This window comes from Rhinoderma darwinii, chromosome 4 (assembly GCF_050947455.1).
Source record: "Rhinoderma darwinii isolate aRhiDar2 chromosome 4, aRhiDar2.hap1, whole genome shotgun sequence".
NCBI lineage: Eukaryota > Metazoa > Chordata > Amphibia > Anura > Rhinodermatidae > Rhinoderma > Rhinoderma darwinii.
Genome location: NC_134690.1, coordinates 221,033,262 through 221,060,693, shown reverse-complemented (window position 1 = coordinate 221,060,693; position 27,432 = coordinate 221,033,262). Strand labels below are relative to the sequence as shown.

Below are 27,432 nucleotides of genomic sequence, written 5' to 3'. Positions count from 1 at the left end.
AGTTACTCTGTAACAAAAAATTTAATATTGCTTGTATAGAATCTCATTTAAAATGAAGGTATGGGTAAGTTGAGAAGGGTAAGTTTCCATATTTTGCTTAAAATCCTTTTATTGAATACACATATTTACCAGTTTATTTATCATACGTTTGAATTGGCTACTGGCAATAGATCTGTCTCTTGCTAAACAGAGGGGAAGGTATTCTTTTCTGCAATAAAAGCAATATATAATGCACAGGCTTATTCTTATATAAAGTAGTCTGTTCAGTTATTACAGTAATACACAGGCTTAGCTGTGTGATAATTCTCTCTTCAAGTCTGGACTTCGGGTGGAAGCTATGATCTACTAGGTTAAAGTAAGATGTACATACCAGTGAGGTGGATCATAGCGCTTGCAACACAGCAATAAATAACTTTTACTCTGCCGCACGCCGTGTTAGGTTGAAGTGTCTGCCGAACTAGGAAGTGTCCGGCATCTAGAGCTCCAACCACTCCCCTCTCTAGATGATTGACGGCTCTACTTGTTTGATTATGGGACAAGCAGAGCTTTCAATCAACTGGGGAAGGATACAGCAAGCTGTGAAATAAAAGTTATTTTTAGCCCTAATGAAAGCCCTATGATCCACCTCACTGGTATGTACATCCTTTACCCTATCACTAACTAGCGGTGCCAGGCATTTGTTAGCCTAAAATGTGTTGACAGACTCCCTTTAATTAAGTAAATACATTACTCAAAAAAACATTTATCAGACACGTATTATACACTATATGGCCAAAAGTATGTGGACACCCCTCATAATTATTGATGCTTCAACCTTACCCATTGTAAACAGGTGCATAAAATAAAGCACACAGCCATGCAATGGCCATAGGCAAACATTAGTAATTTTATGGGTTATACTAAAGAGCTGAGTGACGTTCAACGTGGCACTGTCATAAGATGCCATCTTTGCTACAATTCAGTTTGTGACATTTTTGATCTGCTAGATCTGCTTCACTCTCTACAGAGTTTCAAACTTCCTCTAGAAGTGATGTCCGCACAGAAACTGTGCATAGGAGGCATCATGAAATAGGTGTCCATGGGGAAGCAGCTGAATAGAAGCCCAAGTGGAGTGGAGACTGTTACAGCCTGAAAGAGGGACCCAATTATCCATATTAACGATCATGGTTTTGAAATGTTATGTCCAACAAGCTCATATACTGTGGGTGTCCACGTACTTTTGGCCAGAATAGTGTATTTTGTTTGCAGAAAAAAAGGTGGGATTAACGTTGACACTATTAAAAGATGGCAATGCCATAAATTAGGTTACATTTCGCCTTTACTTTTAGCTCAAATTTGATAGGAAATTAGGCTATGGTTGATGATTTATTAGGGTCGTTTATTTTTGGAATAAAATAAATAAGAAAAATACAGAGCTTGAGTTTTCTATAGTTGGAGTCCCTGCCTGGGGACTCCAGCACTGCTGATGACATCACTGTTCATATATGGACAGTGGCATCGGTGGCAGTGCTGGATACCCCGGGCAGAGCGTAAAGTTCATGGTCTGCTCGGGGACGCCAGCAATAGGCAATGTGCCAGCCCCTTGCTGTCATGCGCTTGATAACACGCCAACACGAACGGTGGATGAAGCAAGCCCTCGTCACGTGGGGCCCTGTCAGCGCATCATTAATATTTGAAGAACTACAGGATTTCCTGCGCCACTTTGCCGATTCAGTACAGAATTAAAAATTAAAGTACATTAGTAAGTGACTACTTTTCACATAAAAATATAAATACCAAGCAATTTTTGGTCCCCGGATAATCTCTTTAATGTTGTCTGTTTAGTGGTACTGTGAGGAATTCTTTATCACTGCTAGGAAAACATTTCTGCGCTTTTTCAGTGACAATATTTTTTCGTTTTATGTAGGGAGCATCAATGTGCCTAAAGACCTTTTTATTGCTTACACAAATATCCAGCATCTTGCTGCCTCAGTCACATTTCTTACACATGGGAGCAGTGCTACATCTTATCTGAAAAGCTGTCTCTGAAGATGAACAGGGATGTGTCTTCAGCTGTAGGTGTAAGAACTTTGTAAACATTACAAGATTGCATCTGTAGACTTTGTATATCATATAGTAGCACAGCAGAACTTGGTCTTATTTGTGTAATTATTCTGATTGTTTTTTAGGCTTAAATTTTAGAATAGATATTTTTGAAAAGCTAGGGAAATCTTTTGCTCACCTTCAGAATCCTTGACACAATTCTTTAAAGCGTAACTAAACGTTCGATCAACTTTTTATTTTCTAGCAGCATGTGTAATATAAATATATTTTGTAATATACTTTATTAATTAATTTGGGGTCCTTTTTGTGTAATGTGTTTTAGATGACCACTCTGTCACTTTTCTACCACATTTTATTTCTTGTATTTCTCCTGTTGCTAGCAGAAATCCGTACACTGTTTGAATGTACCAATGTACGGATTCTGCTGCCTATGAGTACGGGTGGGTGGTGGCCCCATCCTGACGTCAGATGTGCACGCCCCCATCATGACGTCAGGAAGGTCTCTGCCTCTATACACTACACAGTTCTCTTTAGTGTAACCTGCAGCAGCAGAGCGCATGGAAGGGACTGGTCTGCGCACTGGTCTCTGTGCCTGGATGATTCTCCCCCTTCACTCCGGCAAAGAGTCTCAGGACACTGTAATCTGAGCTGCTAATTAGCATCAGACAAGACTAGGACTGCTCCGTCCCCCTGTCCCTCCGCAATCACCCTGCCATCCTGTCTTCTCTTACCTGCACTTGCCAGGGAAAGTGAAAAAGGAAAACTCTGATTCCTTTCTTCTGGAGTGTGCAGAGATATTTCCATCTCTATATATAATGTGTTCTGCTGTGCATAGCTCAGTGCATGCTCACAGTATTGTAGTTATCACTTCAGAGTTCACTGCCCATGAAAGATACAGACAAATCGTAACATCACACACCGTAAGACACGCCCCTAGACACGCCCCTAGCAACTGCCAGAATCAGGAAGTGGGAGAAAATAGATGTGGACGGTTTCACAAGAAAAAGAGCTGCAAAAAAGGTACTTTGAAGTGAAAAAAATTGCTAGGAGTAATGTAGTCACATAGAGGGACATAATAGCAGTTTAAATATTTTTTTTTTTTGCAAAAGTTTAGCTACGCTTTAAGAACTATTCGCTGCCAGTGTAAGGCAAAAACTTTCCCCAAACTCTTAGGCCTCATGCACACTTCCATCACCATTTTCACGGTCGTTTCTCACGGATCCGTGTGTCCGGTGTGGTTTCCGTGTGTACTCTGTGTCCGTTCCGTGTTTCCATTTTAAACGGACGTTGTGCTTCCGTGTTTCCATTAAGAAAATTGAAGGTATTGAAATTTATTTGAACTTGTCACATGTCCCAGTCTGTGAACTTTGGCACACACTGCCGTTGCTAGGGCAATGGATCCGTCAAAAACGGATGGCACACGGAAGCTTTCCCTGTGCAGGAAAAAACTGAAGTGGGCATGAGGCCTTATATGCCATCAACTCTTATATGCAAGCACTGTGATCACCGTACAAGCAAATTAGCAGATTTACAAAGTTCAACTCCGGCTTTCCCCCGAATTAAATAATGTAAATTAAAACCAAACATTAACAGATTCTCATTTTTGTAAGAGGCTGTACTTGGCAATTAAGGGATGAATTTCAATGTGTCTCTTGATACTGATGGTTATCATTGACACTTGTCATAATTCCCAAGTGCACGACGGTCTAATTCACTACCTCCTAGACATACTGTAACGGTTTATAGAGGATTCCATGCAGTGGAAAATGAATAACACTTCCATAAAGACTATGGTTTTAATAATAAATCAAGGTTAAAGTTTGGTTTTTCCAAAAGCTTAACTCTGAGATTCCTTTAGCATCTATGAGTCAGTATGGCCAGGTATCACTGTTTGCAGATCATGCACGTGTACATTTCAGAAAAAGGTCAACCATTTGGCATATAAAAAAAACTCTGGGATATGGGGAAAAAAAATCAATTTTAATTAGGACTCTGGTAGCAGACCTCATATACCTCAGTACACCTCCAGGCACTCAAGGACATTTAAGATAAATTGCCACAGAAGGTATTTTCAAGCAACAAAAAAGCTTGACATGGTTCTGATCAGATAAAATTATTTAATAACAATCTTACAACCTACAAGACCATTTCATAAAGGTATTGTTTGTTGTAATTCTTATTCCACAGAGGCCAACATTATAAGTCTTTCTTTCTTTTTATTTTTCTTTCTTTCTCTTGCTTTCTTTCTCTTTTTCTTTCTTTCTTTCTCTCTGTCTCTTTCTTTCTCTATCTCTTTCTCTCTCTTTCTTTTTCTCTCTCTCTCTTTCTTTCTCTCTTTCTTATTCTTTCTCTTTCTTTTTTTCTTTCTCTTTTTCTTTCTTTCTTTTTCTTTCTTTTTCTTTTTTTTCTTTTTTCTCTCTTTCCCTTTCTTTCTTTCTCTCTCTTTCTTAATTTTTCTTTTTTTTTATTTATTTATTTTTCTCTCCCTTTCTTTCTTTCTCTCCCTCTCTCTTTCTTTCTTTCCCTCTCTCTTTCTTTCTTTCTCTCCCTCTCTCTTTCTGTCTCTCTCCCTCTCTCTTTCTGTCTTTCTCCTCCTCTCTTTCTGTCTCTCTGCCTCTCTTTCTGTCTTTCTCCTCCTCTCTTTCTGTCTTTCTCCTCCTCTCTTTCTGTCTTTCTCTCCCCCTCTCTTTCTTTCCCTCCCCCTCTCTTTCTTTCTTTCTCTCCCCTCTCTTTCTTTCTTTCTCTCCCCTCTCTTTCTTTCTCTCCCCTCTTTCTTTCTCTCCCCTCTTTCTTTCTCTCCCCCTCTCTTTCTTTCTCTCCCCCTCTCTTTCTTTCTCTCCCCCTCTCTTTCTTTCTCTCCCCCTCTCTTTCTTTCTCTCCCCCTCTTTCTTTCTCTCCCCTCTTTCTTTTTCTCCCCCTCTCTTTCTTTCTCTCCCCCTCTCTTTCTTTCTCTCCCCCTCTCTTTCTTTCTCTCCCCCTCTTTCTTTCTTTCTCCCCCCCTCTCTTTCTTTCTTTCTCCCTCCCTCTCTTTCTTTTTCTTTCCCCCTCTTTCTTTTTCTCTCTCCCCTTGTTTCTTTCTTTTTCTCCCCCCATCTCTTTCTTTCATTCTATCTTTCTCTCCCCCTCTTTCTTTTTCTCTCTCTTTCTTTCTTTTTCTTTCCCCCTCTCTTTCTTTTTCTCTCTCCCCTTGTTTCTTTCTTTTTCTCCCTCCCTCTTCCTTTCCTTCTTTCTCTTTCTTTGTTTGTTTCTTTCTTTCTTTCCATAGCATTGACCATTTCCAGGCTTATAACAAACCAAATGAGTACACTTAGGGCTTATATAGACGAACGTGTAATACGTTTGTGCAACGCGCGTGATTCACACGCGCCTCCCACGGACCTATGTTAGTCTATGGGGCCGTGCAGACTGTCCGTCAGTTTCACACAGCGTGTGTCCGCCATAGTGATTAGCGCAACAGCAGTAAAAAGTCTGAATGAAAACAGAAAAGCACCACGTGCTTTTCTGTTTACAAACATACAGAGTGTCATAATGATGGCGGCTGCGCGAAAACCATGCAGCCGCGCATCATACGCATCTGTCACACGGAGCTGTTAAGTACCTTTTGCAAACGCCGCGTTTTTTGCATGCGCAAAAGGCACACGCTTGTGTGAATCCGGCCTTAGGGGGACATTTATGTGCTCCCAATTTTTGCGCTCTGATTTATCACTGGAATTAAAGTAAAAGTAAAGACTGAAGTTTCCTGTTGTACATCTTCTAAATATTTCCGCTAGTGCTGTGAGCAAATGTTTTTGGACCACTGCATAGTAGCATGTGCCATTAGGAACAGACAACACCACTCTATCGCTATGTTTCCGTGGTCAAGCAATTTCACTCACTGTGAAGCTAGAGTAATGACAATGCAAATTGATGCCAGTATGACTGCGTCCATCCCACTGTATTTCAAAGAAGGGATATGACACAGTTGTGTTCAGATGGAAGATAAACCCCAACAGTGGAGACAGTCTTACATTTTCTCTAATGTAGTTTCTCTGTTACCAAATGTCAGTATTTCCCAAGCTGATTTATGTCATGTTTTCTACAGAGATTAGATTGAGGGGTGTTTTTGTGTTGTCACTATGGCTGAAACAACTGCTGCAGTCATGTGACGTCCATCTCAACATCGGCTTAGGCTTCTGCATTTTTGGTTTCCAGCTGGTTTTTGGGGTTTCTGTCTTGAAGAAGTTTGGGAATCACAGTCTAATATAATATAGTTCCATAATTGATAAGGTTGAAAAAAAAATACAGGTCCATCAAGACAAACCTATAATCCTACCATGTTGATCCAGATGAAGGCAAAAACCCCCATGAGGTTGATACCAGTTGCCTCATTAGGGAAAAATTGCTCCCCGACTCCATACATGGTAATCAGAATAAATCCCTGGATCGTCCCATCTACAGGATCTAGTACTCATAACTTGTAATATTATATTTTTCAAGGAAGGCATCAAGGCCTTTCTTGAACTTTCTCAAAGAATCAACCATCACAACATCATGTGGCAGAGAATTCCATAGTCTACTGCTCCGACAGAAAATAATTCCTGTCTGTAATCTTGGTGAAACCTTTTTCCCTCTAGACGTAGAGAATGCCCCCCTGTCCTTGTTACAGGCCTAGGTGTAAAAAAGATAATTTGAAAGATCCCTGTACTGCCTAAATATACACTCCTCAACATTGAAATTGCAACACCAAGAAGGGGGAGCCGTAAGGTTATGCAAATCCAGGAAGTAGCAGGTGTTGGTAAGATCTGCAAATGATCAAATTGTAAAGCACCTAGCTCCAATCTGTGGCACGTTGAGGGGCATAAAAGCCAGATTGAAAACATAGCTTTTTAGCCACATGAAACCTCAAAAATCGGATCAAGTTGTGTGGTATGATTATGTGATACCTCCTGTTTGTCGACATGCCAGTTATCCCCACTTCTCGCAAACTGAGAGTGACAGAATCCTTGAACTGAGGGACCTTGGTTTATCACTTTGGCCGATCGCTTCGTGCCTATGCCGAGATGTCAGCACTGTTCAACATTGCATGTCCCGGAGTTTGGGAGAGCAACGAACGGGAATGACAGCAAGTGGTGCGCGGAGGCAAACCTCTGCATAGATGGATCGTCTGATTGGAAGAATGGCGCGTAGTGATCCATTCTGTACTGCAAGTGGAATTAGACCTCACATCCCAAACCTAGGGCAACAACTAATGTCAACAAAAACCATCAGAAGGTGTTTGCACAACATTGGGCTACAAGCCAGACGTCCAGCTACAGTTGTTCCATTGACCGCACGCCACCGCTTTCAAGGGATATCATGGTGCACTGCAAGACGGCAAAGGAGACTGCAATGGAGGTCTGTCCTCTTCAGTGATGAGTCCCGCTTTTGTCTCGGACGCAATGATAGTTGGAGATTGGTCTGGAGGCCACGTGGGCAACGCCATGAACAGGCCTCCACAAGGGAACGTCACACCGGTCCGTCCCCGGGATTATGGTGTGGGGTGGCATAATGTATGGTAGCCGGACCGCTCTAGTATTCATTTCAGGTAAACTAACAGCTCTGTGTTACATTGATTTGGTTGTGGAATCAGTGGTATAGCCATTTCTCCAAAGTGACCCAGAAGCCGTTTTTCAACAGGACAACTCCAGGCCACATGTTGTTCATGCTACTGTGAGCAGCCTGCGTGGCCTAAACCTGCTACTATGGCCTTCAGCATCTCTTTACTTGTCTCCCATCGAATCTTGTTGATTTGCATGCCCAAATGCTTTCAGCGTGGCATAAGATTCCTCAGACAACCAATAATAACCTCATTGATAGCATGCCAAGGCGTGTAAGTGTGTGTATTTCTGCACGTGGCGCTCATACTCTATACTGAATAAATCAGAATGCTTGGAATATTTTGTTTCCATTTTATTATAATTTGCATATTATTAACATGTCTATCGATCCTGTGCTTTCCACAACTTTTCCTTCTTGGTGCAGTAATTTCAATGTTGAGGAGTGTATATTTGGTCTTTTTTTCTAAACTGAATAGGCCGAAGTTTGATAACCTTTACTAGTACTGCAATTCCCTAAATTACCTTAGTCGCCCTTCTTTGCACCCGTTCTAGTTCAGCCATGGTTTTCTTATACACAGGTGCACAAAATTGGACACCATATTTCATGTTTGGTCTGACTAGTGATTTGTATAGAAGCAAAACTATGTTCTTGTCCTGGGCGTCGAATGCCTCTTTTGATGCATCACATGATTTTATTTGCCCTGGCACTGGTTGCTAAAGTTACATTTACTGTCCACCAATATCCCCAAGTCTTTTCCAGTGGCAGTTTTACTTATACATCATTTTAGGATTTGTTTCCTGGGCCCAAAGGCATAACCTTACATTTATCCACATTAAACCTAATTTGCCATTTCTCTGCCCAAACGTCCAGCTTCCCAAAATCCCTCTGTAGTATTACATTATCCTCCTCTGTTGATTACTTTACAGAGTATCATCTGCAAATACTGAAATTATACTCTGTAAACCCTCTACAAGATCATTAATAAGCATATTAAAAAGAAGATACTGACCCCTGTGGAACTTCACTGGTAACGGTGACCCACTCTGAGGATGTGCCATTAATAACCACCCTCTGTTTTCTATCATACATAATTACATCTCTGCAATATAATTTATTACTGTTAACCATTGTTGTTCTTACACTATAACAAGGCATGGACACATCCGGTACAATATATATCCGTTCTTGGATTTTTATCCACCCCTTTGTCCATATGACATTTAAAAAAAAAAAACTGTAAAAGAGGTGAACACAATGTCATTGTCAAATTAAGCTTTGATTCTTTTTTACTTATTTGATTTTAACCTGGGTAAATTAATCTTAAGCACTAATAATATTTTGTATTTCAATGAGGAGATTAGTTTATATTTAAATTTTAAAGACGTTTAAAGTACAAACTTAATCAGTTCAGGGTGACCTACTCTTTGATAAGAGAGTGCCTAGCACACCACATTCTTTAAACACGAGCTTAAGCATTGTACTGTGTTATCAACTAAACGCCAGGTCCCTGAGACCCACTTAAATGATATAAAAATGGTATATGAAGCACTACTGATATAGTGAACGTATATATTGATACCCACGTGGTAAATTCTCACATCATTCTGGAAATATTTTTGCATTTAATGCATTATTAATGATAATTTAAAAAAAAAAACTATCTAACTATAGGCACTATGGCACAGATGTGCAATACGAGTTCTTGCCAAGAGCGGATCTGGCCGCATTCAGTTGATTGTGCTGCTCAGCGCAATTCTTTCTACATAACTTTCATGCAGGATTGTTTCTAGCCCTTAGCCTTGAATTGGAGGTTCACTTTTACATAAAAATAAAATCTTATTTATTCTTATTACCTGAATAACTCTGTTTATGTTCATGAGCTATCTGAAATTAAAGTGGTATTGCCTTTTTAAACATTTAGGGCATATCCACAGGATATACCATAAATAAATGAAAGATGCAGGTCCCAGCTCTGGGACCCTCCCCTATCTGGAGAATGGGAGTCCCAGAAAACCTGTTTGCTAACTCACATCGATCGCTTACCCCATAGAACCCACTAGAGGGTTGGCCGGAATTTTGCATTTCCTCTTCATTGGAGTCTATGGGAGTTACGGTAAGAGCCGAGCAAGCACCACTCTGCTCTTTCCATAACATTCACAGAACTCAATGGAGAGGACCACACGAAAGCATGGACACCTCTTCATTGAGTTCTGGGGTAAGTCCAAGTATGGTGGTGTCCAGTGCCTGGGGAAATGTGGCTGAACACAGGCACTCTCCATTAAAGTCCATTGGAGATACGGAAACAGACGAGTATGTGATGTCTATGCTGAGTAATATTAGAAACGTGTCTATGGTCAATATTTTAAAATGTTGTAATATTCATGGTAAGTGTGTCAGTAATACAGATTGTTCTAAAAAGGTACAAGCCCTGCGCCAGCTCTGACAATTCATTCACGTGTTTCATAGCTGTTCCAGAAATAGCAGTTAAAACCACGGCATCAATGCCTTGTAGCACCCTATATACAAGTACAAGTACAATACCACCGAAAAAGGGCACAGACACAGAGTAATGTTCAATATAAAGCAACGTTGCTTGTAGCACCCTAGTCAAACCTGCCAGACAAGGACAGTGGCACAATAAGTAGGTAGGGCAGAGGTGGCATATGAGTCTACATGCTAGCGAAAAAGAATAACAACAAAATCAGCAGTACATTTTTACATCGGATACTAACTACTGTGCATGTGGTCATATTCAGAATTAGCGGATATATCAGAAATCGTTGATCTCCTTTATCAATTGAATTAATCATGGTGCGTTGTGTTACTTCATCTGTTGGAGGAGTTCTTGTTGGTAGTTGCTGCAAGCTTCTTTTGTCTTCCAGCAGATTTCAGAGTCTTTGAATAAAGTCTTACCTGCAGTTCAGTCTTACACCCTTCCATTTCTGGGATCATTGCACCTATCATTTTTTGACACATTTTGACATTTTATCTAGGTTGTAAAAATTGTACTCTAAAGTGGAGAGACCGTAATATTGAAAGTTGTTCCTATTTTGCGTGAGTGCTTTACTTTTCTTCTTGCCTGTGGTCTACTTAGCAATAAGTGAATGATATTGTAGTTTTGCTACTGCTGAAATACAAATGTTCGGTGTCAGATCAGGGATCAGAGCATTTTAGTTATCTTTTAACTTCTGTGCTTTGTGGAACTAGACAATTTATTCATTGCCTATATTGTAGAATACTTTACTGGCCAAAAAATTGTCGAGTGGAATTAGTATCGTTGGTACGTTGCGGTTTATGAGCTATTGCTGGATGTGGAGCATACATTTAATTCACACAAAATATCTGCTTAGTAAAAAGCTTACTCCCGTGTGCGTATAAGCTGGCCATCGTTTGCACAGTTTTACACCCCAAAATGACAGTCCGTACAAGATTAGGGCTTGTGGCGGGTTAGCCAATAACACTTCTAGTAATCACAAAGTACTCCGTATTATATATGTAATGACGAGGTAGGGAGACAGACAGGTGAGCCCTAATCTACCCGCCACTCAGTCCCTGCCTACTTGCACGGCCCGTCCTAGGTGACGGCGTACAACTGGGCGACGGTCCCTACGCTCAATATGTGCACGAAAGACAAACAGACAAGGGTACACAGAAGCTAAGGGAAATGGGGCAGTTGCCCACGGCAACACCGTGAGCAACAAGAGTAGTGAACGAGCCGAGTCAAACCAGGAGTGTACGAGGTACCAAACGCAGAGCAGGAGAGTAGTCAGTAAAGCCAGGGTTAATATGAAGCAGAGGACAATAGTAGAAGCAGCAGAGCCAGGAAACAGGCAGAATCACAGGCAAAGGAGGAGCAGGAAATGAAGGTATAAATAGACAGAGGGCGGGAGCTAGCTCCGTCTGGCAAAGCTGTGATAGGCTCTCCCACTCCTCAGCCTCCCAGCCTGAGTGGTAGCAGATCGAGTCACTCTATCAGACTTAGGAGCAGGTGCAGACTGATTAACCATGGGCGTCGACACAGAAGCTGTGTCTGGCAGATCCTTTACAATATAAGGAGATTATCCTTCGTGCACAGTTCACATGTGTGATGTAAATTTATGTGCACACAACATTTCACTGTTTTATTGAGAACTGTGGCTATCACTGTTTTATTGAGGACTGTGGCGATCACTGTTTTATTGAGGACTGTGGCTATCACTGTTTTATTGAGGACTGTGGTTGGCACTGGTTTATTAGGGACTGTGGTTGGCACTGTTTTACTGGGGACTGTGGTTGGCACTGTTATGAACCATTGTGGCTGTCACTTCTATGGAGAGCTATGGCTATCACTGTTATTTGTTAACCCCTTAAGGACCCAGCCTATTTTGACCTTAATGACCAAGCATTCTTTTTAGTTTTTTCCTCCTCCGCTAGTAATAACTTTTAAGTCGACATAGCTATATGAGGGCTTTTTTTTGCTGGACGAGTTGTATTTTTCAATTGCACCATTTTGGGTGCATATATTATATTGATTAACTTCTATTAATATTTTTTGGAGAAGAAATTGAAAAAAATCTGCTTTTTCAGCATCATTTTTTGCGATTAAAATTTATGCCGTTCACTATGTGGTGAAAATAACATGTTAACTTTATTCTATGGGTCAGAATGGTTACGGCGATACCAAATATGTGTAGGTTTTTTGTGTTTTACTACGTTTGCAAAATCAAATTATTTCTGTTTAAAAGGGTTTTGTTTTTGCATTGCCGCATTACAAGAGCCATAACTTCTTTTATTTTTCCATCGATTTAGACATGTGTGGGCTTGTTTTTTGCGGGACAAGATGTAGATGTCATTGGTACTATTTTGAAGTACATGGGACTTATTGATTAACTTTAATTTAATTTTTTTGTATGTTTTTTTTGAATGGCGTTCACTCGGCGGTTTAATTAATGTGTTAACTATATTGTTAGATTGTGGCGATGCCAGACGTGTATATTTTATGGGAAAAAAGTGGTATTGTTTTCATTTTTACTGTAATCTCGTTTTTTTAGTTTTTTTTAAATAAGCTTTATTAACTTTATTACTATTTTAATAGTTATTTTCTTTAGTTCCACTAGGGGACTTCACAATGTGATCTTCTGATCTCAGATATAATGCTTTGGTATAATTAGTATACCAAAGCATTATCGCCTGTCAGCGTAAAACTGGCATGACCTAAAAGGCATATAGCCAGGGCAGGCCTTCGGTGGACGGCGATCGTGTTCGTGGGCCACAGATGGGTGACAGAGGGAGCCCCTTCCCTCTGTCAAACCACTTAAAGAGGCTCTGTCACCAGATTATAACTTGACTATCTCCTACATAATCTGATTGGCGCTGTAATGTAGATAACAGCAGTGGTGATCATTTTTGAGCAAGTTATGAGCTAGTTTAGATTTATGCTAATGAGTTTCTCAATGGACAACTGGGCGTTTTTTTACTTTTTACCAACTGGGTGTTGTACAGAGGAGTGTATGAGGCTGACCAATCAGTGACTAATCAGTGTCCTACATGATCCACAGCACAGTCAGATTGTGCAGTGAAAGAAGCTGGGCTGGAACAATGAGAAGTGTATGACACTTATTGGTCACTGATTGGTCAGCCTCATACACTCCTCTGTACAACACCCAGTTGGTAAAAAGTAAAAAAACGCCCAATCTATTTTTACCACTTTATTAGCGATTTTAGATTTATTCTAATGAGTTGCTTAATGCCCAAGTGGGCGTATTTTAACTTTCGACCAAGTGGGCGTTGTACAGGGGAGTGTATGACGCTGACCAATCAGCCTCATGCACTCCTCTCCATTCATTTACTGAGCACATAGGGATCCTGCTAGATCCTTATATGCTGTCTTATACTAACACATTAACAATACTGAAGTGTTTAGACAGTGAATAGACATTCCACGGGATGTCTATTCACAATCTCTGCACTTCGTTACTCTGTCTGTGGTAGTCACAGCAGAGGAAGCGTAATCTCGCGAGATCTCGCTGTAAATCACAGGTTACAACGAGATCACGCTTTCTCTGCTGTAACTACCATAGAAACAGTAACGAAGTGCAGGGATTGTGAATAGACATCCTGTGGAATGTCTATTCACTGTCTAAACACTTCAGTATTGTTAATGTGTTAGTATAAGACAGCACATAAGGATCTATCAGGATCCCTATGCGCTGAGTAAATGAATGGAGAGGAGTGCATGAGGCTGATTGGTCAGCATCATACACTCCCCTGTACAACTCCCACTTGGTCTAAAGTTAAAATACGCCCAAATGGGCATTAAGCAACTCATTAGCATAAATCAAAAAAATAACAAAATGGTAAAAATAGTTTTTTTTAAATAAAAAGCACTACTGTCACCTACATTATAGCGCCGATCTCCTTATGTAGGAGATAGCGCACTTATAATGTAGTGACAGAGCCTCTTTAAAGGTCCTGTAATGTATATAAAAACGCAAGTTGTAAAAGTGCGCTGCACAAATTCTAAGTGCAATCAGAAATGTGCTACGTTTGTATTTGTGGGGCTACTAAGTGCTTCATCTTGTTGTGACAACTTGAACTTTTAGTTTAATTTTCCTCAGATCAGCTGCACAAGCGGGTATGTGACTGAACTCACAATTATCAAACTTGACTTTTTAGGCACTGGAGTTAACACATCAACATTTTCTGCAGAAATATTGCAAAAAGCTGTTTTTAACTTTGGAATCCATGAGGTCATCACGTTTTTTTATTACATTTTTATTATAAAAACTTGAAAACAAGAACACTTTTGGTCAGATATCCAGGGTATCTGTGAGATAGTTGAGTAGAAGTTTCTGGAACATCATTGAATTAATTTGGCTCTGCAAGACTTTTTGACGACCAAAAAAGACAGACACACACTGCCATATATAGTAATGGTTATTACCGAACTCCCAAAAGGTGGTTGAATATATCTTCTGCCATCACCACTAGACATCTGACCGGAGCACCAAGGCTCGCTCTTAGATGAAGTATGTTTTCACAAACCTATGTCAAGTCTTATGATCCTCCTTGATGATCCAAGGGTTTTAACAGGAAGTTATTCATAGTTTACAGACCACATCCAGCAGTCCAGAGATTCAAAGCTTCACTGATCAATGTTAACCGCAGTCTTCTCGTCATCTAAAGTCCACCTCGTTGTGATAATATTGACTTTACAATTTGTTGTATTTCATGTTCTTCCACTTCTGACCATACCCAAGAGACCCTCGCAATGCTTGAACTTCTATTCATTAATTAATTGTAATAAAGTGCCTTAATTGCGGTGGTATTGCTTAGCGATCTTGCGATTTTCCACTCTTCTGTGCTCACCATAATTATTCTAGATAACGTTATGATTGTTAACTATGGCATATTAACTTTTAATATCAGTGCTTATACAGCTAGGACTCTGTGTCCTCACAAATTATGCAAAAGGTATTCTTTTGAGAGTTCACATAAGTGCTCACCATATAATTATAATTTGAGTACATCCTCAGTTACTATTAACCACTTAAGAGGATGGTCTATTTATTGGACTTCAGGAAATAGCCCCATTTTTTTAAATCTTAGGTGTCACTTTATGTGGTAATAAATCCCGAATGATTTTATTTATCCAAGTGATTCTGAAATTGTTTTTTTTCGTTAAACATTGGACTTTGTTAATGGTGAGTGGTTAATTCTTGTCAATATATATTTTCTTTATTTCTAAAAAGAATAAAAAAATAGCATTTTTAAGATATTATAAGGTTCATACGTTTTAATAGCGGTTTTTCAAATTTTCAACAAAATTTGACAAACTATTTTTTTATGTACCAGTTCAGTTCGGAAGTGACTTTGAGGGGCCTATATATATATATATATATTAAAAAACAAAAACATAAATCATCCCATTTTAAAAACTGCACCCGCAACCTATTCAAAACACCATTTAGGAAGTTTAACCATTTAGGTGTTTCACAGAAATTAAATCAAAGTGAAGGTAAGATTTTCAACTGTTTCATTTGTTTTGAAAATATTCCATTTTATTTCATTTATTTTTGTAACACAGCAATTGTTAACAGAAGCGCAACTCAATATTTCTTACCCAGTTTCTGCCGTTTTCAGAAATATTCCATATATAGCCCTAATGTGTTACTTGACTCAAACACAGGCCTCAAAAATGAAGGTGCACCTTTTTATTAGGATGTTTTCCAGGCACCAGGTAAGGTTTGCGTAGACCTTTAGACCCCCTAAAAGATCCCATTTTGGAAACTACTCCCATCAAGGAATTTATATAGGGGTGTAGTAAGCATTTTGACCCCACAGGTGTTTGACAATTCATTAGAATAATTATGTAAAACTGGGCGAACATTGTTTTTTCCAATAATATGTAGTTCTAGCTTAAATCTTTCAATTTTACTAGGAGTATAGCAGAAAAATCACCTGAACTTTTGTTGAGCAATTTTCCCCAAGTACAGGAATACCCCATATGTAGTCGTAAAGTGCTGTTTAGGACGCACGGCAGGGCTCAGAATGGAAATAGCACCATTTGACTTTTGGATCGCAGATTTTACTGGAATGGCTTTCTGATGCCATTTTGCATTTGCAAAGAACCTGAAGTACTAGTACTGTAGAAATCTCCCATTTAGGAAACTACACCTCTCACTGAATTCATCCAGGGGCGTAATGAGCATTTTAACCCCACATTAGAATTGGTCCTTGGAAAGAACAAACTACATTTTATCCAATAAGATATATTTTTAATTGAACATTTACTAAAAAAAATTCTAGGCATACAAATAGTACAAAATTATTATGGGTGTACAAATAATACTAAAAAATTATAGGCGAACAAATAGTACTAATAAATTATAGGCCTACTAAAAAATGAATAGCGTACTACTACTGTACTAAAAATTCTGAAGGTGATTACAGGGGGGTGAAAAAGGTGATTGCGTGAGAGTATCCGTAATGTGGGTGAATGTGTGAAGGTATCACGGAGGTGATTACAGGGAGATGATGGGGGTGATGACGTGAAGGTATCATGGAGGTAATCATAGGGAGATGATGAGGGTGATGGCATGAAGGTATCACAAGGAGGTTATCACAGGGAGATGATGTGATGGCAGGATGTGATCAGGGAGGTAATCACAGGGGGATGATGAGGTTGATGGTGATCACAAAAAGATTTGAGGGTAAGATTAGTAATGGGGGTGATATTAGGGCTGATCACACCTGGGGCTAGTTTTACATCTGCTTCTGGATTCCGTTTTAAATGGATCCTTATTTTATTTGATGAATAATAAATAAAAATGGACACAAGCAGAAAGCAACAGCAACAAAAGTTTCAGAGATTTTTTTAAGGATCCGTTCGACTGAACCTTAGTAAAATGGATACTTTAGCTTCAGTTTAAAATCCATTATGGTCCGTTTTTGACAAATCCATATTTTAACTGGGGGATTTCCCAAGCTGTAGCTGGTATCTTCTGCGCATATGCAGAAGATTTTGACGGATCAGTCAAACGGAATGAATGACTGATACAAACTGAATACATTCCGTTTTAAGCCGTCCTACATTGACTACCAGGTTATAAAAAAAAACGTAAGGTTTCTTTTTTTTGGGGAAGGAAAAAATAGCGCCTCTGTCTGTGCTAATAGTTCCGCAAAAGAGCTTAAAAACACCATTGAAATCAATGAGTGCTTTGACTGAAGCATTTATTTCCATTTTTTATTTCCTTTGATGGAACAGAAAAGCGAAAATCACATTGCAGATGGGAACCCAACCTAATAAAGTATATTAAATGACACAATCTACCTACTTTTGACAAGCCCCTTCTCTAACTGCCACCCTTTTTCGACTTCTAATGCTGTGATTGATCAGTCAGCATTGACTGATAAATCACAGCGATCGCTGAATAAGGACTGATTTGATTGGTCCCTTTAAGTTAGTAGTGATTGGCTTCTGTCAAAAACAGCAGCCATCACTACTCTGACACAATGTCACTTGATAGGATGACAGTTTAAAGTGATGCTTTAACTTTACGGAAAATTGTGTTAACTGCTTCCCTCCCATGACTTTACAAAACGTATTCTCTCCACTGCATGCATATATGTGTCTGTGGAGTTTACATATATTTGCTGCGTTCGAGCCATATTTTTAACAAACTCCAAAGAAATCTGCTGTAGAAGGGACTTATGGGTAGTTTGTTTAATAGCTTGCTCTTTAAAACGGGGACAGTCTGTTGTTTCCAACCTCTGCTTATCTCGGCACAAGTTGTATTAGATACACAGAATGACTAAAGATGATTAATGATTTGCTGCTGTCAATGTCTCCCAAACACGCAGCTCCATTTGCTAGAAGAACTAGGAATCCTGTAAATTTCGCTGCAGTGTCTGTGGGTCACTTGCTGTACCGATTTTTACCACTGTCCACAGGAATGACTGTACTTTCTATAGACAATTGTGCAACAGCGCCCCCATGCCCTAAGATTGTAATGATACATTCCTGCAGACCCTGCGCTTTGTCTTTTCTTCAGCAAGAAGATGTACGTGACATGTATCTATAGAAAAAAATGTTACCAAGCCCTAAACACCACATGGTTATGCGTATTTGTAAAGCATTGCAAATGTTAGGCGGAATGACTGCCACGCGTAAGTGGCCATTGATATCATGTTATCCACGATACCATATAGTTACTTTATTTAGGTTCAGTAAATTAGAAGGACTTCTGCAGCAAAAACACTTAATTAGATTGCCTATATTTTTGTTAATCTCACACATAAGATTGTAAATTCACGCTGCAATGAATATCCGCCAAGCAGCTGACAAGAAATGTTAATGCACGGTTTTTCAATTACTTGTGGACAATGTAGAATATTGAAATACGGCGATGAGAAAGGCTTCTGCGATTGTTTACAAATCTGTGTCCAATGTATTTTGCTGAAGGATGTGGCTCATAATACCAGAATACTAAGTCTCATCAATTTATTGTATGCAAACTGACTTGAATTCCAAATGTGTCTTCAACTGTTCTGTGCTCACAATGACCGCATGTGGTTAACCTGAGGTTGGCTTTGCATGCTACGATCCTTCAAAGATCCGACTTGTCTTCCGATTTATTATGGTGCTGGTTTTTTACACTTCTATTTTATAATAGGATATGGGAGACCATTTATTCCTATTCTGATGACCTGAAATGATTCTGTTCTCTTACAAATGACGACACGTGTGTAACATGTTAGATTCATCATGATATCATTGATTATTTAGGATGGACTGATCAGTTGAGGACCCCATCAGTAGACCCCTTCAATGTTTATCCATTCATAGCAGCTTGTACATACGCCGGTGCCCGCTACTACAGCTCCGCTTCATTCAAGTAAACCGGTCACCAATGGTTTCTCATGGAAATCTCTTTAATAGTAACATGTTCATACACCATTTATTGACCTTGTTCATTGTCATGTCTATTTTCTGAAATATTTATCATGCAGTTTCTGGGCCCAGGATCCTATCTATACTGTCCACAAGCGATCGGCATTGGCTGATACTTTCCCTATACGTATTCTGCTGCGCCCACAATGCTGAGCAGCCCAGGGCATTATCGCTCATATGTAGTGTAAATCCGCCAAATTGTGGATTCACCTGAATTCTTCTTAATAGGGGCAGCCTGAAAAATGATGGCACTACTACTATTATACCTGGTTTGTGAGGCTGTTTTTGCCTCAAGGGTCAATGACATGTCCGTCTCAGTATTCACTTGTATAGCTAGGTTGTCATCGTTTTATAATCTGACCGTATGTATGAATTGAAAGGATGCATAACCAAGAAGCTTATACATGAAGTCAGTGGTGCAACATTAATATGTCGTAAAAATTCATCCGTCGTTAGGTAAGAAACAAAGAGATGTCTGCATTTGCCATACTTTGTGTTTAGCTTCAGTGGAAACAATAGCGGTATTTAGAATATCAAAAGAAGGCGCCTTCGTCGGTTTTGTGATTGCATATTTCCGCCACACATGAATGTCTTTTCATTATGAGCTAATCAGTCATTTACCAAATGCTTTTGTCTTCTACAGGTGCAAAGGTCTAGAAATAAGCAGCTAAGAGAGTTGTTTCCAGATGGATTTAGTATTCATCATGCAGGCATGCTGCGGCAAGATAGGAGTTTGGTGGAGAACCTTTTTTCTCAGGGACATATCAAAGTCCTGGTTTGTACAGCCACATTAGCCTGGGGTGTCAATCTCCCTGCTCACGCGGTTATCATTAAGGTAAGAGATTATTCTGCAGAACGGAATAACATTGTCTGCCGCTTATTCTGCACTGGAAATTAGAACAATTGAAGCAGTGATACGTTTTAGTTAATAGGTTGAGGTTCTTTCCGGCACATATGCAGATGTCATTTATAGCAGTCAGAGTTTTACATAGTTTGGCCTCCCTCTGTATTCATCAGTGGACAATAAAGTCATATAGTAAAACGCTGCCCGGTATCTTGCCATTCCCCAGCTGCAGCAGGAGAAATCCCCTGAAGCCGGACCTGGCAGTTCTCTTCTGTACAATCACAGTCTGCGCACTTTGCCGTGGGATGTGCACAATGCAAATGACCTGTTGGGTTAAACCTCTTGTGCTCCATTGAATTGAATAGTGACCTACAACTTGTCTGCATGTAAAAAGACAAATAATGCCTTAGGAATTGCAGAACAGCGCAGCAAAGGCTTAGAAGTAGCTCAGAAGCCTTAAATAAAAGCATTCCCTCTATTTAGTTCTATTGCTGATATAATACAGTAAGGCAGGCACAAATGTAAATGTTACTCTGATTTGCCTCTCCTTTTTGCAAGTCCTTCAGCAGCTAGAGAATTTCTTATTTTTTAATTATTGTTATCTATTATGTGACACAGAATAAAAAATGCTGATTCAGTCACCAGGGCCCCATAGCAATAGTCAGGAAGGTTAGAATATCAAGAAAAGACCAAAACTATTCTATTCTTATTATTCCCCATCCAGAATAATGACAGTGACGCCAGGTTATAAGATGCAAACAAGTCTAAATAGCAGACCCCAATACCACCAGTAGTGCATATATGTGTGTGCAACCTATAGTGCATATGTAATAGTGTCAGACATACTGCATGCATATATAATAGTACAACCTATAGTGCATATGTAATAGTGTCAGACATACTGCATGCATATATAATAGCGCAACCTATAGTGCATATATAATAGTGTCAGACATACTACATGCATATATAATAGTGCAACCTATAGTGCATATATAATAGTGTCAGACATACTGCATGCATATATAATAGTGCAACCTATAGTGCATATATAATAGTGTCAGACATACTGCATGCATATATAATAGCACAACCTATAGTGCATATGTAATAGTGTCAGACATACTGCATGCATATATAATAGTGCAACCTATAGTGCATATATAATAGTGTCAGACATACTGCATGCATATATGTGTGTGCAACCTATAGTGCATATGTAATAGTGTCATACATACTGCATGCATATATAATAGTGCAACCTATAGTGCATATATAATAGTGTCAGACATACTGCATGCATATATAATAGTGTCAGACATACTGCATGCATATATAATAGTGCAACCTATAGTGCATATATAATAGTGTCAGACATACTGCATGCATATATAATAGTGCAACCTATAGTGCATATGTAATAGTGTCAGACATACTGCATGCATATATAATAGTGCAACCTATAGTGCATATGTAATAGTGTCAGACATACTGCATGCATATAGAATAGCGCAACCTATAGTGCATATGTAATAGTGTCAGACATACTGCATGCATATATAATAGCGCAACCTATAGTGCATATATAATAGTGTCAGACATACTGCATGCATAGATGTGTGTGCAACCTATAGTGCATATGTAATAGTGTCAGACATACTGCATGCATATATAATAGTGCAACCTATAGTGCATATATAATAGTGTCAGACATACTGCATGCATATATAATAGCACAACCTATAGTGCATATGTAATAGTGTCAGACATACTGCATGCATATAGAATAGTGCAACCTATAGTGCATATGTAATAGTGTCAGACATACTGCATGCATATATAATAGTGCAACCTATAGTGCATATATAATAGTGTCAGACATACTGCATGCATATATGTGTGTGCAACCTATAGTGCATATGTAATAGTGTCATACATACTGCATGCATATATAATAGTGCAACCTATAGTGCATATATAATAGTGTCAGACATACTGCATGCATATATAATAGTGTCAGACATACTGCATGCATATATAATAGTGCAACCTATAGTGCATATGTAATAGTGTCAGACATACTGCATGCATATATAATAGTGTCAGACATACTGCATGCATATATAATAGTGCAACCTATAGTGCATATATAATAGTGTCAGACATACTGCATGCATATATAATAGTGCAACCTATAGTGCATATGTAATAGTGTCAGACATACTGCATGCATATATAATAGTGCAACCTATAGTGCATATGTAATAGTGTCAGACATACTGCATGCATATAGAATAGCGCAACCTATAGTGCATATGTAATAGTGTCAGACATACTGCATGCATATATAATAGCGCAACCTATAGTGCATATATAATAGTGTCAGACATACTGCATGCATAGATGTGTGTGCAACCTATAGTGCATATGTAATAGTGTCAGACATACTGCATGCATATATAATAGCGCAACCTATAGTGCATATATAATAGTGTCAGACATACTACATGCATATATAATAGTGCAACCTATAGTGCATATGTAATAGTGTCAGACATACTGCATGCATATATAATAGTGCAACCTATAGTGCATATGTAATAGTGTCAGACATACTGCATGCATATATAATAGTGCAACCTATTGTGCATATATAATAGTATCAGACATACTGCATGCATATATAATAGTGTCAGACATACTGCATGCATATATAATAGCGCAACCTATAGTGCATATGTAATAGTGTCAGACATACTGCATGCATATATAATAGTGCAACCTATAGTGCATATATAATAGTGTCAGACATACTGCATGCATATATAATAGTGCAACCTATAGTGCATATATAATAGTGTCAGACATACTGCATGCATATATAATAGTGCAACCTATAGTGCATATATAATAGTGTCAGACATACTGCATGCATATATGTGTGTGCAACCTATAGTGCATATGTAATAGTGTCATACATACTGCATGCATATATAATAGCACAACCTATAGTGCATATATAATAGTGTCAGACATACTGCATGCATATATAATAGCACAACCTATAGTGCATATATAATAGTGTCAGACATACTGCATGCATATATAATAGCACAACCTATAGTGCATATATAATAGTGTCAGACATACTGCATGCATATATAATAGCACAACCTATAGTGCATATATAATAGTGTCAGACATACTGCATGCATATATAATAGTACAACCTATAGTGCATATGTAATAGTGTCAGACATACTGCATGCATATATAATAGTGCAACCTATAGTGCATATATAATAGTGTCAGACATACTGCATGCATATATGTGTGTGCAACCTATAGTGCATATGTAATAGTGTCAGACATACTGCATGCATATATAATAGTACAACCTATAGTGCATATGTAATAGTGTCAGACATACTGCATGCATATATAATAGCGCAACCTATAGTGCATATATAATAGTGTCAGACATACTGCATGCATATATAATAGTGCAACCTATAGTGCATATATAATAGTGTCAGACATACTGCATGCATATATAATAGTGCAACCTATAGTGCATATATAATAGTGTCAGACATACTGCATGCATATATAATAGTGCAACCTATAGTGCATATATAATAGTGTCAGACATACTGCATGCATATATAATAGTACAACCTATAGTGCATATGTAATAGTGTCAGACATACTGCATGCATATATAATAGTGCAACCTATAGTGCATATATAATAGTGTCAGACATACTGCATGCATATATAATAGCGCAACCTATAGTGCATATGTAATAGTGTCAGACATACTGCATGCATATATAATAGCGCAACCTATATTGCATATGTAATAGTGTCAGACATACTGCATGCATATATAATAGTGTCAGACATACTGCATGCATATATAATAGACCAACCTATAGTGCATATGTAATAGTGTCAGACATACTGCATGCATATATAATAGTGCAACCTATAGTGCATATATAATAGTGTCAGACATACTGCATGCATATATAATAGCGCAACCTATAGTGCATATATAATAGTGTCAGACATACTGCATGCATATATAATAGTACAACCTATAGTGCATATGTAATAGTGTCAGACATACTGCATGCATATATAATAGTGTCAGACATACTGCATGCATATATAATAGTGCAACCTATAGTGCATATATAATAGTGTCAGACATACTGCATGCATATATAATAGTACAACCTATAGTGCATATGTAATAGTGTCAGACATACTGCATGCATATATAATAGTACAACCTATAGTGCATATGTAATAGTGTCAGACATACTGCATGCATATATAATTTCGCAACCTATAGTGCATATATAATAGTGTCAGACATACTGCATGCATATATAATAGCGCAACCTATGGTGCATATAAAATATTAGTCACTACTCCAATAATACCAGCCATAAAATGCAGCACATTTGTCTGCTTCACGTCATGTGCCGCTCTATTCTTCACTGCCAGGATGTCTGATTTCAGCAGCCGATCAGAGACCCATGCCACTTCCTTTCCTTAGCTCAAGATACCTACAAAAGGCGATTAACTGTTCTCTACTGATCGCTCCTCCTGGAGTTGTTCAAAATGCTGAAAGTAATACAACATTTCCTAAAACTGCTTACAATGCCTAAAACACCCTTGAGTTTTGTCTTTCGAGAGCGGTGTGGTATATTCATAGCTTGATAGTCGCGCCTGTACCACATATTAATGGGTGAGGATAGAATTATCTATTACACAGAACGGAGCACAATGACAACAGATGCATCTGGACTTCTTGCAAATAAGGAGTTGGACATTCTGGCTTTTATGCTTCTTCAGCATGTCCTGCAATTTGGGTAGAATTTGCAACTTTCATGGCTGGAGCAAGCAGACTTGCTGTATTTTCATTATGTGGAGCCAGTCTATTTAAGACTTCTATATACAATTGGTGGTCTAGGTGCTGATACAGAACATTTCTATATGGGTAAATGGAAAATGGCAGGGGGGACAAGACTGTAGCTTTAAAATATCTCACTAGAATATGTCCATTCAGCATTCAGTATGGAAATAGTTCTGTGTGTGGTTTTACACAATTCTAACTTTCTTACATTTTTTCCCATACAGGGAACACAAATATACGATGCCAAGAGAGGTGCATTTGTGGATCTGGGAATTCTAGATGTCATGCAGATATTTGGACGAGCTGGGCGGCCACAGTTTGATAAGTTTGGAGAAGGCACCATTATAACAACCCATGACAAACTCAGCCATTACTTGACTCTGCTGACACAGCAAAATCCGATTGAAAGTCAGTTTCTTGAAAGGCTTTCAGACAATTTGAATGCTGAGGTAAATGAGACCAGTCACTTTTTCATGATTTGTTTTTTGCTACAATGGGACAATAAAGTTTAATTCTTGCATCACTTACTATGATACCTCCTCTTCCTTGATTCTGTTAAATCCCACATGGAATGCCAAGTTATGAACAGAAAAAAACACCTGTTATCTAGGATTAGTTTTATCAACTGGTTCTCGGCTAGGAGCTAAAATGATGAAATAGCTTGCAATATATATGCAGTTAAAATGTAGTCCCCAGATCTTAGGAGCCAGAGTAAGCTCAAAGTCCGCTGCCTCAATGAACGAATTCAGAACATTGCAGTTGATGTGTGCAGTACCTCCATAGACGCTGCTTCCTGATCTCTATGACTATGTGCATGCCCGGCCTCAGTAAGGTCTCATTCACATGGTCTCATGCACAAGGCTGTATGGTGGCACAAATTTCTTTCAAATATTCAACAAACATTAAAATACTTGGTAGAAGATAAAATATTTGCACCTTCGGCAAACTAAGGCTATGTTCACACGGGGTATTTTGCCGAGTTTTTTGACGCGGAAACCGCGTCGCAAAACTCGGCAGAAACGGCCCGAGAACGCCTCCCATTGATTTCAATGAGAGGCGTCGGCGTCTTTTTCCCGCGAGCAGTAAAACTGCCTCGCGGGAAAAAGAAGCGACATGCCCTATCTTCGGGCGCTTCCGCCTCCGACCTCCCATTGACTTCAATGGGAGGCAGGAGAAAGCGTATTTCTCGCTGTTTTATGCCCGCGGCGCTCAATGGCCACGGGCGAAAAATGGCGCGATAATTGCCGCGAAAATCGGCGTGCAGGGAGAGGAATATCTGCCTCAAAGTTCCAAACGGAATTTTGAGGCAGATATTCCTCCCCCAAAATACTCCGTGTGAACATAGCCTAACAGGCAACTTACACTTAAATTAGTGTGTGTGTATATAGGTGTATCTCCTGTCTTGTTTCATTACAGCCTACAATTACAATGGATTTCTGGGTTGTTTCCATCATTTCATTTACATATGCCTGCCACTTTGAAGGTGCAAAGTATTTTATACTGTGACACAAATAATAAACAAGACAAAAACCAGAGCACTTTAAAGTGTGTAAGTATTTACCCCTGAAAGTCAATACTTTGTGGAACCACCTTTTTCTGCAATTCCAGATACAAGTCTCTTGGTGAATGTCCCTATTAGCTTAACACATCTAGACTCTGGGATTTTCCCCCATTCTTCCAGGCAAAACTTCTCCAACTCCTTCTACTTAGATGGGTTGCCTTGGTGTACAGCCGTCTTCAAGACATGCCACATGTTCTCAATTGGATTAAGGTCTGGGCTTTGACTAGTCTAATCCCAGACATTTAAATGATTCCCCTTAACCAACTCCAGTGTATCTTTAGCAGTATATTTAGAGTCATTGTCCTGCTGGAAGGTGAACCTCCGTCCCAGTCTCTAATGTCTGGCAGACTAAAACAGGTTTCCTTAACAATTGCCCTGTATTTACTGCCATCCATCTTTCCTTCAATCTTGACCAGTTTTCCAGTCCCTGTCGATGAGAAACATCCCTACAGCCTGATGCTGCCACCACCATGCTTCACTGTAGTAATGGTGTTCTTGGGGAGATGGCAAGTGTTGGGTTGGCACCACACATAGCGTTTCCCATGATGGCATAAAAAGTACAATTTTATTCTCATCTGACCAGAGAACCTTCTCCATGTGTTTGGGGAGTCTGCCACATGTGTTTTCTTATGTTTTTCATTAAGCTATGGCTTTTTTCTGGCCACTCTTCCATAAAGCCCCACTGTGGAGTGTACGGCTTATAGTGGTGATAAGGACAGATACATCTATCTCTGCTGTGAATCTTTGGAGCTCTTTCACTGTTATCATTGCTGTCTTTGTGAAATCTCTGATTATTGCCCTCCTTGCCTGGTCTGTGAGTTTTGCTGGACGGCCTTCTCTTGTCAGGTTTGTTATTGTGCCATATGCTTTCCATCTTGTTAGGACACAACTTTTCACAAACACAATATGAAGGCAAGAAATTCAACAAATTAACTCTTACATGTTAGGCTTCGTTCACATCTGCGCTAGGGCTCCGTTCCGTCTGAGCTTTACGTCGGAACAGAGCCCTGACAGACACAAATCCATCACCATTGATTTCAATGGTGACG

General features: G+C 39.1%; 1 protein-coding gene across 4 annotated transcripts in view; it reads left to right on the top strand.

Annotated features, from left to right (window-relative positions):
- ASCC3 (activating signal cointegrator 1 complex subunit 3) overlaps positions 1–27,432 on the top strand; it is a 630,293-nt gene that overhangs the window by 425,886 nt on the left and 176,975 nt on the right. For all 4 annotated transcript variants that reach the window (XM_075862208.1, XM_075862206.1, XM_075862205.1 and 1 more), the window contains 2 exons: positions 19,695–19,886; positions 25,047–25,271. In XM_075862208.1, coding sequence (XP_075718323.1) covers positions 19,695–19,886; positions 25,047–25,271 — 417 coding nt within the window. The remainder of the gene's footprint in view (positions 1–19,694; positions 19,887–25,046; positions 25,272–27,432) is intronic.